Raw genomic sequence first — 12,276 nt, 5'->3', positions numbered from 1 at the left:
CTCTCTCTCTCTCTCTCTCTCTCTCTCTCAGTGTTACGGTGTTTTGGCGTCCCTACACGTCCAGTCTCAAACTTCAGTTCTGCTCATGACACTGATGTTTCCTTGACAACAGATGTTTATTTAGACGAGAATCTAAAAGAGATTAAACACCTGACCCGTGATTCAATCTGGTAGGCTTGCGCTCATTCCTGGATTTATTGTGCACCTCCCACCTGTGCATGTTATTTCAAAATGTCAAGAAATCATTTTTGTAATAATACGATAAACTGAGACTTATTGAATATGAAACTTTGAATTAACTTTTGTGCGTGACCTTTTGTGTCTGTGCAGGAACTTTCACGTGTGGAACGAGTGCTGGATGACTCGTCCAGATCTTCCAGCTGGTTTTGGAGGATGGCAGGTGGTTGACGCCACTCCTCAGGAGACCAGTCAGGGCTTCTTTCGCTGCGGCCCCACCTCTGTCTCTGCCGTCCGCAGCGGGCAGGTCTTCCACAAATACGACACGCCCTTCGTCTTTGCCGAAGTATGTTATTTGACATTCCATTATAATGATTTATGATCCCAGAATTTCCCTGATTCAAAGAAAATATATGTAAACATATCTCTCCTCCTGTCATTAAAACGGTAAACTAACGAGTAGGCCTACAGGTCAGGAGGAAAGGTAATTGCTGGAAGCAAATCAAAACAGCGCCATCTAGTGGTGATTAGTCATACTGCGAGTTCCTCTGGTCGGTCTTACCCAAAATTTACTGAACGACGTAAATAGATTCTATTTATTGTTTATACATCAGTTCATCTCAAAACATATGATCTTGCTGTAGGTGAACAGTGATCAGATCTTCTGGCAGCGCAAATCGGACGGAACCTTCGCCGAGTTTCGTGTTGATAAGAGCGCGGTGGGTCACAGCATCAGCACCAAAGCTGTGGGCTCAGACGCACGTGTGGATATCACACATCTCTACAAACATCCAGAAGGTAATTCAACACTAGTGTTCGGTCACTTCGGGTTTTTCAATGCTAGATGCCACTATTAGAGTGATTTACAATGATTACAGTACGTTTCATTTCCACTTATAACTCAGTGGTTAAATATGTGAACGTGTTGTCACAAGAAATTGCTAAAGTTTCTAACTATCGAGATTAAAGCCTAAGTGACTGGAGATAAAACTTTCGTGCACTTGCGTAGATCGTAAACTAATGAAATCTTGCATTAGTTCGATGCATTAACCTATGAATTGGTCCTCAAAACATACAGAGACAAAGTTTTCTATATATGGGCCATATAGACTGGAATAGTTGTCTCAGGTCATGTTAAATTCTTTTTTTATCATTTATCTCACTCACTCACTCACTGATAAGTATAGTCAACTTGATCGTCACCGTACGGCATCGAAGTATCGCGAGATCACATCCGCTGAATCGGTCTCGCTCGCGCTTCTTCGGTGTCATGCACGACAAACGGTCTGTGCAGCTCCGCATGTCCGCAGTCTGAATTGCATTACTATTATTATTTTATGAAAACAATTGTGTAAACATGTGTATAAAATATGCCACATTTGCGACTAAAATATGTTTTTTAAAGTTCCATTTTGTTGAAAACGTTGCTAGCTGTAAGCTTTTCACCTTGACGTTTACCTACAAGAGATGCAAAATATTTACATTTTTCATGATGAATGCCCTTACTGTTTATAAATAAAACGATATTTTAGGGGTATTTAACACTAGGCCTGTTTTGTAGAGTGTTTGTAGCCTGTTGCTATTGGTTTAAGTCAAAATGACAGTAAAGTTTTTTTTGTATTAATTTGCTTTAAGTAGTGTTTGCGCACCAACATCACAACTCTTTAGTGATCGTCTCTGACATCAACTGTTTTTCTATCACATTCATCAGGTTCACAGGAGGAGCGCAATGCCGTGGAAACAGCCTGTCGCTATGGCGCTAAGCGTTCTTCGTCCTCCTCCTCTTCCTCTGGTGATGTAGTTCTCGAGGTTGGCGTCCGAGGCGATGGGCCATATGTGGGCCAGGATGCTGTGCTTTCTGTCACTGTGAAGAATAACTGCAGCTCACCTCGTACCATCAACCTCAACAGTCAGGTGTCTGCCATGTACTACACTGGAGTCTGCAGGAACTTGATGAAGAAAGACCAGATATGCATTGAGCTCAAGCCCAATGAGGGTAAGGTAGAAGTGTAATGATAGAAGTGTAAAATCAATGCTTGGCTAATGTTTATAATAAACCAGTACAACACTACATAACAGTTTCCCAAAACCTAGTGAGCTTTCTTATAGCTATCTGTTCGAGACAACAAAACAATGATTTGCATGACTGCTGTTAGTTTCAAATCAAATCTTTCTTCCCTCTGTAGTGCAAACTCTGAAATGGACCCTGCGATACGAGATATATAAGGACCAGCTGGTGGACCAGACAGCTCTGATGCTCTCTCTCTCTGGACACGTCACTGAGACGAAACAAATTCTGGCCAAAAAGTTTACGTTCAGACTGCGAACACCAGATCTCGTTATCACTGTGAGTTTAAATAGAAACCCATCTCCGTTAGCCTCTGTATTCAGCCATTTCAGCACCTGCTAATGTTTTGTGGAAAAACAGTTCAAGTACTGTACAGAAGTTGAAATTGTTGTTCTTATGTGATTCAAAATCAACTTTTAACCTAAAGTCACACACACAAAATTTCACCGCTGACCTTCAAATACAAATTATTTTTTATTCTCGTCTTTTCTAGTTACAAGTATCAAAGGTTACAGGTTAAAAAGTTTCAGAATAACATCTTACCTATAATAACTTAAGACTATAATGTTTATTATAGAACTATTTAACATGTGTAACCTTTCCTACAAAGATTTTAAACTTTTAAAGTAAACACACATCAAAGTTTGTCAAACTAGTCATAATGTTGAGATTTGTTAGCTAATGTACATTTTATGTGATTTTACCTTTCAGCCTTTATGTGATGCCGTCGTGGGCAAAGCGTTGACAGTCAAAGTCAAATTTCAGAATCCTCTTTCCTGTGTGCTAAAAAATGTGATTTTACGTTTTGAGGGACTAGGAATGCGTGACATCAAAACGATTAACTATGGGTACGACAATATTTGAACTGATTTAAATAACTGTTTTTGTATGCGTGTATATTGTCTCTGATTAAATGAAATAACTCTTTTAATTCTCTGTCCACTCAGCGATATTGCGAGCCAGGATAAAGTGTGTCTGACAGAGAAGTTTGTTCCTCTGCGGTGCGGCCCACAGAAACTTCTAGCAACTCTCGACTGTCCTCAGCTCACTCAAGTACATGGAGTCGCAAACATTGTGGTGAAAGAACATTGAGAAAACTCAATACAAACTTTCACGTTCTCAAGAAACTGACGACTGAGTTTGATATGATTGTGAACATTGGGATAAAGCCAATGAAACTCATTAAGAATGCAAACTTCATTGTGATTTACTTTGGCAAATCTCAGCTTAATGATCATTTTTCTTTACCTGTAGCTTCAGCTTTAGTCAGAATGTTTCGATGTCTTGAAAAAATGACTATGTTTGATAACACAATCAAGTTAATACCTTAATCAAGCAAAGTGCCTTTTATTTGTATTCTTTTTTGTCTATTTGCAAATTGATGGAAAAACACACTACACTAACTTGTCTGAAAATGTTGAGAGCTTGACTGAATTAATTAAAAACATTGTGTCCTCATATTGTAAATACTACAAAGATTGTAACACACACGCAAGTACAAACTGTTTTAAAGCGGTCACATTTATTTATCTCTTCTATGCACATTTACTAAACAGCCAGCCAAGTTGGCAAACGGTTCGAGACATTTTGCGATGGGACTTTCCACAAAGTTGACTAAAAAATAAATACAAGACTCAAAGTGTTGCACAGCTCAAAAATATACAAAGGCTTATAATGTAAACTTTGAAAACATTTGACATAAGAAACACCCTGGAGACAATTTCAAAAGGTATTATTTACACATTTATACAAAAAGGAAGAAAAAAGTTATTTTGTATTTTAGTTGCTTGAAGACTTCACTCTGTACCAGAAGTGACATCATGTAACTGTGTGTTTCAGAAACTTCCAACACGCTTGGTACACAAATCTCGGTGTCCACTCGTCAAGCATGCATTGTTTATTAACCGTAAAATGGTGTTTTGTCTAGAATCTGTATTCCTGTATAAATATCTTTAGGTACAGCAAAAGACAATGTAATAACTTTCACAAACATACTAAATCAGTGCAAATTTTAAGGTTAGACTTTACAATGTTGGAACGGTGCCTTAAGAATGTCTGTTGGAGACAATGAACAGTCGTTGCCGCCTTTCAGATCTGTAACTTAAGACAATGGTTTTCATTTGTCTGACGTCTATTTATAAAGCACAAGCATGGAAATATCGGTGATGAACTAGCTGAGGACAGCTAATATCCTTGGTCTCTCTTACCGAACAAGACAGAAAAACAGTAGAATCTTACAATGGCAAGTACATATAGTTGGAGAGAAATGTCAAATACACCACTGGACACGGTGAACCACTGGGTTTAAAAGGATCATTAACATTGTAGCTTATGTTTTCAGCATTTTTATATTATTTATGAGTGGTATAATTCATCTGTCCTCTAAAACCAGTGTTTTCCTAATAAAGCTTAACCTCTGGAAAGAAAAGCAATTCATAAATAATTGATCAAAGCCCAATATTTCATAAAATCCAACACTTTTCAGGTGGGTCTCTAAAAAGGACTAAGACAAGGAGTTTAAAGTTCTGTGAAGGATAACTTAAACCAGTAGTGTTCAGATTTAACTCATCAGTCCTTTGCAACCTTTTAACTATTTTCCTTTGATCTGCGTCTTATTCACATCCTTTAGGCGCAGATTTATTAAATCAGCGAAGAAAAAACTGTCCTGACCCATCTTGCTGTCCACACACCACCAGCTGAACTCTTTCTTTGGATGTATTCGTTATACGTGCTATTAAACCACCACAGCACATCGCTGCTGTCCTTCTGGAACCTCGTAGCTCCATATTCTGTGATTTTTATTTTTTGCCATAAATCATTATTAGTATTATTTTTAGTTTAGTAGTTATTAGTATTAAAAAGTGATTTTCAACTTTGACACCACAGTATTTAATCATTTAAAAAGTACAGTGTTTTTTTTTCATTTCCTGAAAAACAGCGAATTCGGACATCCGAGCTTTCGGAAGGACCGCGGCGATACTAAAAACAATGTGTTTTCCATCAGTGTCAAAACTGATACCCTTGTTATCCATCTGTGCACTTTCCTCATTGCCTTCTGAACATCGCAAATTCAAACCCAATGCAACGCAAACCAAAAGCACTTTCACTTCACGCGTCTAAAAACTTCTACTTAACCTTCTACATGTGTTACAATATCTTTCTCCCGTAGTCTGTTTAACCACACATACATATCTTTGAAACAGATTGTCAGTTGTGTTTAAAACGCTTGCCATATCAATCATGTAAATGAACTGAAAGGACGATACAGATGATCTATCAATACGGTCTCCTCTCTGGTGTTGTTTTATTGCATGCACTTAACTCAATTCATAAGTGTTAAGGTGAAATATATAAAAGCTACAACCACTAAGGTGAGAGGGATCATTTCATAGGGTGACTGTCCAACATTTGCACAGTATTAATCTGTCGTGGGTCGGTATTTTATAAAAAACTTGCAGTGAGAAGAATAGAATAGTTAATAAATGAGAAATTACAAGGATTGTACAGTATTCACAGAATACGACCGATGATCATGTTGTGGCTGCTGTCGATATACCTCAACAGATCAATTCATTGATATATAAACAATGGGTTACGCTGATGTGCTTTTCTCTATCACTAAGTCTCTAAAAGCTTAAAAAAGTCATAAAAAGGGCGACTATCAAATGACGAGAGACTTGCAGCATATTCGATATACGCATTTTTAATTTCAATATCTAGCCAATAAAAGGGTTGCAAGCTTGTGTTCCGCGTTTGCCAAATAGTCCATTCGCTTTTTAAGGTCAATCTAAAAATAGATTTTTTTTCAAAATGCGTATACTAAATATAGATATTTATTTCATGTGGGATTTTCTTTTTCAAAATCTTACGATGGGACATTGTGTCAGTACCAAAAGAAGTGCAAAATAGTAGTTGGCCATCAGATAACCCAACACGGCTACATTTCTCGCCCAAGAAGATCCAGTTACGGTTTAAGAGTAAATCTGAGATGCTTCTCAAAAATACTCTGTCCGTTTATGCTACAGCTAACTATACAAAAGGCCACTCTTTGATTGTCCCAAGCTGTCTGCCTGCCATGAACAGTTTGCATGTACAGAAAAAAAGGTTTTCCCTTCTTTGAACACCATATGGACCCATTTTCACAGTTAGCCCCAATACAGTACTGTTATTTTGTTCTAGACAACGCTAAACGTTTGTACAGCTGTATAGATGACTTGTTAATACTTCCAATGTGATCATTCCAAAACGAAATGTTGCCTGGTACTCGAAGCATTCACATAAAATAAATATGCTCACGGAAGTTTTTAAACTAAAAATCAACATGAGAATGTGATGTTCCTCTGGTTAAAACAAGGGTACACTGTTTTTTCTAAAAACACAAAAACCAAGTGCCCGATGTCAAAGATTGTGACTTAAAGGTGAATTTCAGGAGGACCGATCATCATGAGGACTTCCGTCTGAGTTCTCCGTCTCCCCTTCTGATATGGCCTGCATGGGAGCCGTGTACAGCCGGCTTCGTGTACTGTAGCGGCTGCTGTTTGCAGAAGGTGGCATCCGTGAACGACCTTGTCTAGATGAGGCAGATGCGGAAAAAGCTTTTGTGGTGAAGCCCTCTGCGTACGTTTTTGGAAAAGGGCTTGATATTTGTTCAGGTGAACGCTCTGGAGATGGTTGTAATGGAGAGAGTGGCTCTTCCATGTGGAGTTCACCGGGGCTCTTGGGAGCAACAGGGCTCTTTAGGATCTCTGCGGCTGACATGCGGTAACTGGAGTCGGAGCGACTTCCCTTTTTCAACAGCAGTAATTTGAAATCTTCGTTGGAGGTATTGGACTTTTTGGCACTCCTGTAAATTTGACCCAGTGCTCTCTGGGATGCAGTTTGAGCGGCTAGATTTGGAGGTGTGTTTGGGGTGCTCGGTGAGGTTACAGGACTGGTAACAGGGCCGTTCCCGGAACGTTCCCGTGTCGTCATGTCTCCAGATTCTTTCCTTCCAAGCATTTTCCTTTTGGACCTGAAATGGCAACATAAAACTGTTTTTAAGACCTGTGGGGCTTTTTAAACCATTCTTTAAACTCAAGTTAAATGTCTCAAACACACCTGTGAATCATGGCGAAGAGATCCTCTGTTGTACGACTTTTACTTGGTGAAAGGAAAACGCTATCATCCTCAGGTTTTGATTCGTCTGTCAGAGGGGACACCATTGGATCACTCGGTGTGGAATCTGAAGTGGTATTCAAATAAGTAAACAAAACTTCAAACTCAGAATGAAACACCATTTGCATACTGATTGATCAAGATCGACAAACCTTGGCTGAAGTAGTCCTCCGTGTCTGGCGTTGACCCTTCCTCTACATATTCCAGTGAGGCACTTCTGGTTGGTACACCTGATATCACATATTCATCTTTGTGGCTAACAGCACCGCTGATTGGATGAACTTGCAATGTTTCAGATCTTAGATTGACAATATCAGGCACTTGGTCGAAACTGTCTGACCTCGTCGCTATATCATCTGTCTCAGTCAGATTTGAGGAGCTTCCGTCATGTGGCTCAGATCTCAATTGCTGGTTTTGCACCATTTCTAGATGTTCTTTCTGGACAGTGAAGGTCTTTGAGTCGCTCGCTTCATCTGCACCCTTACCTTTCGGACTTTCAGAATTCTCTGACGTGACGTCAACCACCTGCTCAGCCTTCAAAGCACTCAAGCTCCAAAGAGGTGATGGGGCTAAACGGTCATATCTATTCCGTGCACCAAAATGGCCGGCTATATGTTTATCAGTGAGTCCATCTGTTGGGGTAAACAGTGATTCACAGTTATCCTGAGAGGGGGATTCTGTGAGAAGGGGTCTGTAGGGTGGTGGTTTCCTAGTTTCGTTGGATTTGTTGCGAGTGGTTGGAGTGATGAAAGTCACAGTGGGACACTTAGGCCTGGTGGCAGCATCATGACCTCCTTCACCTGATATGCCAACTGAACGGAGCTGAACTGATCGCAGGACCATTGGAGTGATGGCCAGTAGACTAGTGATTGTTGGCTGATCGTTTGAAGCAGAGGAGGTTTGATTCTCACCCTTAGTTTCAGTAGCCACCTTGTGTTTGCTCTGGTTGAGAATGTGCATCTGTTTTTTGTGAACTGAAGGCTTGTTGACATTAGGAAGGGCACTTAGGTCAAGGTGGCTGGGAGGTATGATAGGTGGTTCAAGATCCCTTTTGGAAGAATATTGCTGCAAGGATGCAAGCGAAGACTTCCTCTCTGGGACTTTGGGTTTCCTCTTAACACCGGTGGGGGACATTGAATGAGCGTTTGGGAAGAAAGCTGATGGAAGGGAGGATGTCGGTGTCTCTGACTGGCTTGAGTAGCCACTGGAGGGTGACGCTAGACCTACAAGCTTTTCCGGCGAAGGCAATCGAAATTCATTTTCCACTGATGGTAGTGAAGGAGTGGTGGCCCTGGATCCTGACTGGGATGTCTGGGATTCTGAGCTCTCCTGTGACTTAATGCATTCGATGACAGTGGTACCCGTAGCAGTGCTGGAATTGGACAATGATCTGTAAGGATCACTAGATTTCAAGTCATTGAGGAGCCAGAGGTCTGCATAGTCTGACTGTACCGCACCCTCGTCTTTGAAGGAATGTGTTTCTGTGGAACCAAACAAAGCTACATCAGGAATCTCTGTAGAACTCTCAACACCCCAAGCCCCGAGCAGCTCCTCGCTCTCCAGCTCACTCGGGTAGCCATTTAACCCCACGTGCTGCATTCTCTCCCCGGAAGACGTTGATATGTTCTGACCGCCGTCTATCTTTGGTTCTTTCTTGTCAGCGGAAGGTCCAACATGGCTGCTTATTTTCTTCAAGGATGAGCTGCGTTTTGGCGGGAATGGCTTCACCTTTGGTTTCCGTAGAGAGAGACTGCGTCTCCCAAGCGTGTTTGTTTGATGTCCGCATTCGGCTTGTTGTTGGTCTACAGATGCATAGTTGTACGTGAAGCTTTTGCTACCTTTAAGACCACAGTCAAAGTGCATGGAGGTATAGTAGCCCTCGGCATCTACAGAAAAGTGTGAGGCGGTGTCAGCCTTTTCGGAAGGTGGCCGGTCTGTTAAACTCTCAAAAGTGGCTATGCTAGCAAAACTGGGACAATCTAGGCTGTTCTCCCGCCTTGTGCGCTCCGGACTGAAGTCTGGGTGGCAAGGTGTGTTGTGTCTGTAGTGTGGATAGGTCCATTCACCCTCACTAGCGGTGCTGACTCCAGCATCATCGAGCATGTCGGTAGCGGTGGATGTGAATGAACCTGTCCTATGGCGACGGAGGCCTTGCGTCCTCTCTCCAGAGTACGGGTCAATGATGAAGCCTGTGGAATCATCAATAGTATTGGTAGCTGCATTTAAGGATAGCTCTGAATTGCCGTGAGATGATCCGGTGAGTGGCGGAGAGGCTGCGGGTGGAATGGTCTCGGATGTTTGGGAGGGACACGTCGAGCTACTACCGCTCCAGTTGCCGCTTGACGACTGATGGTCCTCCTTGTGGTCCATCTGGCTGGTCAGCACACCAGCGTTGGAAACGGAGTGGATGGGGCTACTGAAGGTGTCAGAACTAGAGGAAATCTCACAGCTACCCATGTCAGCTTTCCGAGGAAAGCGGGAACAACCCCTATCCATCCAGTCATGCTCTGCGCTTCCAATATGCTGTTTTTCTTCCAGTACTGCTTGATCGTCAGTGCTTTCTCCATCATCTTTCATAATGCCTTCCCCTGGGACTCGCAGGAACTCCCCTGCCTCAAAAGGGGAGAGTTCTTCCTCATCGTCCTCATCATCATCCTCATCACTGTCATCATGGCCTTCGTCCACTAGGCACCCTCCCTCACGTGGCAGGCTTCGAGAGCGGAGACGAGTGCCCACGGAGGTGGTGAACATCGCATCTGAGGTGTCAGGCAGCGAGGATATGTTTCCGGTGGAATGGGAAAGCAACACTGTCACGCTCTGCCCTCTTTGTGCTCTTATTCGACGACGGGAAGGTGCAGCTCCAGCTATTAGAAATTCTTCAGTCTGGCAGCCAGAGTCCTTGGTGTAGAGACGAGAGAGCGTGAGGTCCTCCTGGCAAACCTCAGGGTTAGTGTGGACTATCACTGTACGCTCTCGGGCCACCGGAGACTCATCAGAGTCTAAAAACAATGAAACATTTTTTAGAAATGGAACTTTTTCATTATAAACTCTGATATTAAAAAATATATAATTACAGAATACAAAGTCTTTTTCTCTAAAACTATTTAACAAGTATCGTTTTGTGCATGTGTCACTTTACATAAATTCACATTACCAAAAAGTTAAAATAGATTTTCTAGACTAGATATTCTTAGTTAAATAGAATAATTGAGAAATAATTGAGAGAAGTTAAAGCTTTACACACCCAAATCCTGCTGCACACGCCTGGGTATGCCAGTGATGGTTTTCCGTCGTCTTAACTTTCTCCGTCTTTGAAGCACTGACTGCGAGTGGACCAGCGAGCAGCGCACACTAGCCTCTCTGTCGAAGCCGACCCCTGCAAAGAGCATCAGACATGTGAGAGGCTGCCGGGTGCCAATAGCCCACCCTCCTCCTGTTTCTCACACTCATCACCCACTGAGAGCTTTCATGCAAATACAACATTTTGGTCAAATAATCACTTTAATTATAATTAACTTGATCTAAAAACCTTTAAAGAACATCATAAAAATGGTATATTGCATAGATAATAGTCCTTTTACGGGGATACGACTGAACAAATAATTGTATTTTCACACATGGCATTCTAAACAAATCCACAGCCATTCTTTCTTTTGCACGTTTTATAAAACCACGTAAATATGCAACAAAAAAGATGGACTTCAAATGTTTTAACCGACACAAAAAATACATCAGACATACAATACGCAATGTCATGCAAGGTGAAAGGAGCCACATATCGAAGACGGCAGAACAGAAAACAACTGGGGTTGAAAATGGAAGTAAAACTTAAATCTTCTCTCCTATCCGGCCTTAACCCTCCTCGATAAACTTCTGCTTTTGAACCCTGTTTGTGTTGTTGTTTGTCCAGTGTTATGCATCATGACTCTCATGTGACTGCAGGCCTTTGAGCACCAATTACTGCAGTGTGCAATTTTCAGACGTGATTCAGACCGTGCTGACACGCACCGCTGATGTCCCGTTCAGCCGCTCGGATCCGCAGCAGATTGATGCCCTCTTTGTAATTCTAAAGCCACTCATTAGCATGCACAAAACACGTTCTTGACTCTTTGCATTCCCCGGCACAAAGCGAGTTACCAAGACAACTCTGAACATTATTGTTTTGAATTTCATGACTTGCAGATTTTAACCTACTTTCCTGCACGACTAAAGGCGTGTTAATATACTAAAAACCTGATTACCGAAATGGGAATTTACACTTGATTCTAGTACAGTAGCTAGCTATTATTGAAATTGAACCCCCTGCTTAATTACATTTCTAAAAAACAAAATGTCAAAGCAGTGCATTTAGTCAGTTGGTCAAGATGTATATACACTCACATGAAAAATACCGTAGTCTACTTCAGTATTTACTATAGTAAACAAGCAAAATTTCTAAATACTACTGTGTTTTCAAAATGTCCATAGTAAATTAAGTACACTACACTATTTACTACAGTTAATCAATTTACAGTTTATCAATGCAGTATACTTTGACAAAATGTAGTACTACAGTATACAATACCCCAGTATACTACAGTTTACTATAGTACTTTTTCATCTGGATATTCTGTTATTGGAAAACATTTTTCTCTGTCTTACTAAACTCACAAATTAGATAATTGTATCTTTATTTGTCAATTAAATATAACAAATCTGAGTTTTTTTATTTATCGTAACATTGATTCATGTGTATTAATACTTTAAAGTACTTTATATTGATAAAAGAGCCCTAAAACGAACAATTTTAGCAATGTTTAATAATGCAAAGAAGCACAAATCATTAGTCGTTTAACCTCGATCTCTCTCTCTCTCTTTCTGCACACTGATCTAGATGG

At 41.0% G+C, this 12,276-nt stretch overlaps 2 protein-coding genes across 7 annotated transcripts in view; one reads left to right on the top strand and one right to left on the bottom strand.

The window, feature by feature from the left end:
- LOC130545305 (protein-glutamine gamma-glutamyltransferase K-like) overlaps window positions 1–3,449 on the top strand; it is an 8,428-nt gene extending 4,979 nt beyond the window's left edge. Inside the window, exons 7-13 of the mRNA XM_057319741.1 lie at window positions 32–170; window positions 331–523; window positions 822–975; window positions 1,889–2,173; window positions 2,364–2,524; window positions 2,957–3,093; window positions 3,193–3,449. Of these exons, the coding sequence (XP_057175724.1) occupies window positions 32–170; window positions 331–523; window positions 822–975; window positions 1,889–2,173; window positions 2,364–2,524; window positions 2,957–3,093; window positions 3,193–3,337 (1,214 nt within the window). The 3' untranslated portion in view covers window positions 3,338–3,449. The remainder of the gene's footprint in view (window positions 1–31; window positions 171–330; window positions 524–821; window positions 976–1,888; window positions 2,174–2,363; window positions 2,525–2,956; window positions 3,094–3,192) is intronic.
- A 110-nt stretch (window positions 3,450–3,559) lies between these two features.
- nhsa (Nance-Horan syndrome a (congenital cataracts and dental anomalies)) overlaps window positions 3,560–12,276 on the bottom strand; it is an 80,780-nt gene continuing 72,063 nt past the window's right edge. For all 6 annotated transcript variants that reach the window (XM_057363544.1, XM_057363546.1, XM_057363547.1 and 3 more), the window contains 4 exons: window positions 10,644–10,775; window positions 7,552–10,398; window positions 7,343–7,466; window positions 3,560–7,256 (listed from right to left, as the gene is read on the bottom strand). In XM_057363544.1, coding sequence (XP_057219527.1) covers window positions 6,671–7,256; window positions 7,343–7,466; window positions 7,552–10,398; window positions 10,644–10,775 — 3,689 coding nt within the window. In that variant the 3' untranslated portion in view covers window positions 3,560–6,670. The remainder of the gene's footprint in view (window positions 7,257–7,342; window positions 7,467–7,551; window positions 10,399–10,643; window positions 10,776–12,276) is intronic.

This window comes from Triplophysa rosa, linkage group LG21 (genome assembly GCF_024868665.1).
Source record: "Triplophysa rosa linkage group LG21, Trosa_1v2, whole genome shotgun sequence".
Classification (NCBI taxonomy): domain Eukaryota; kingdom Metazoa; phylum Chordata; class Actinopteri; order Cypriniformes; family Nemacheilidae; genus Triplophysa; species Triplophysa rosa.
The sequence above is the reverse complement of the archived record's forward strand: the minus strand, read 5'-3'. Positions and strand labels throughout refer to the sequence as shown.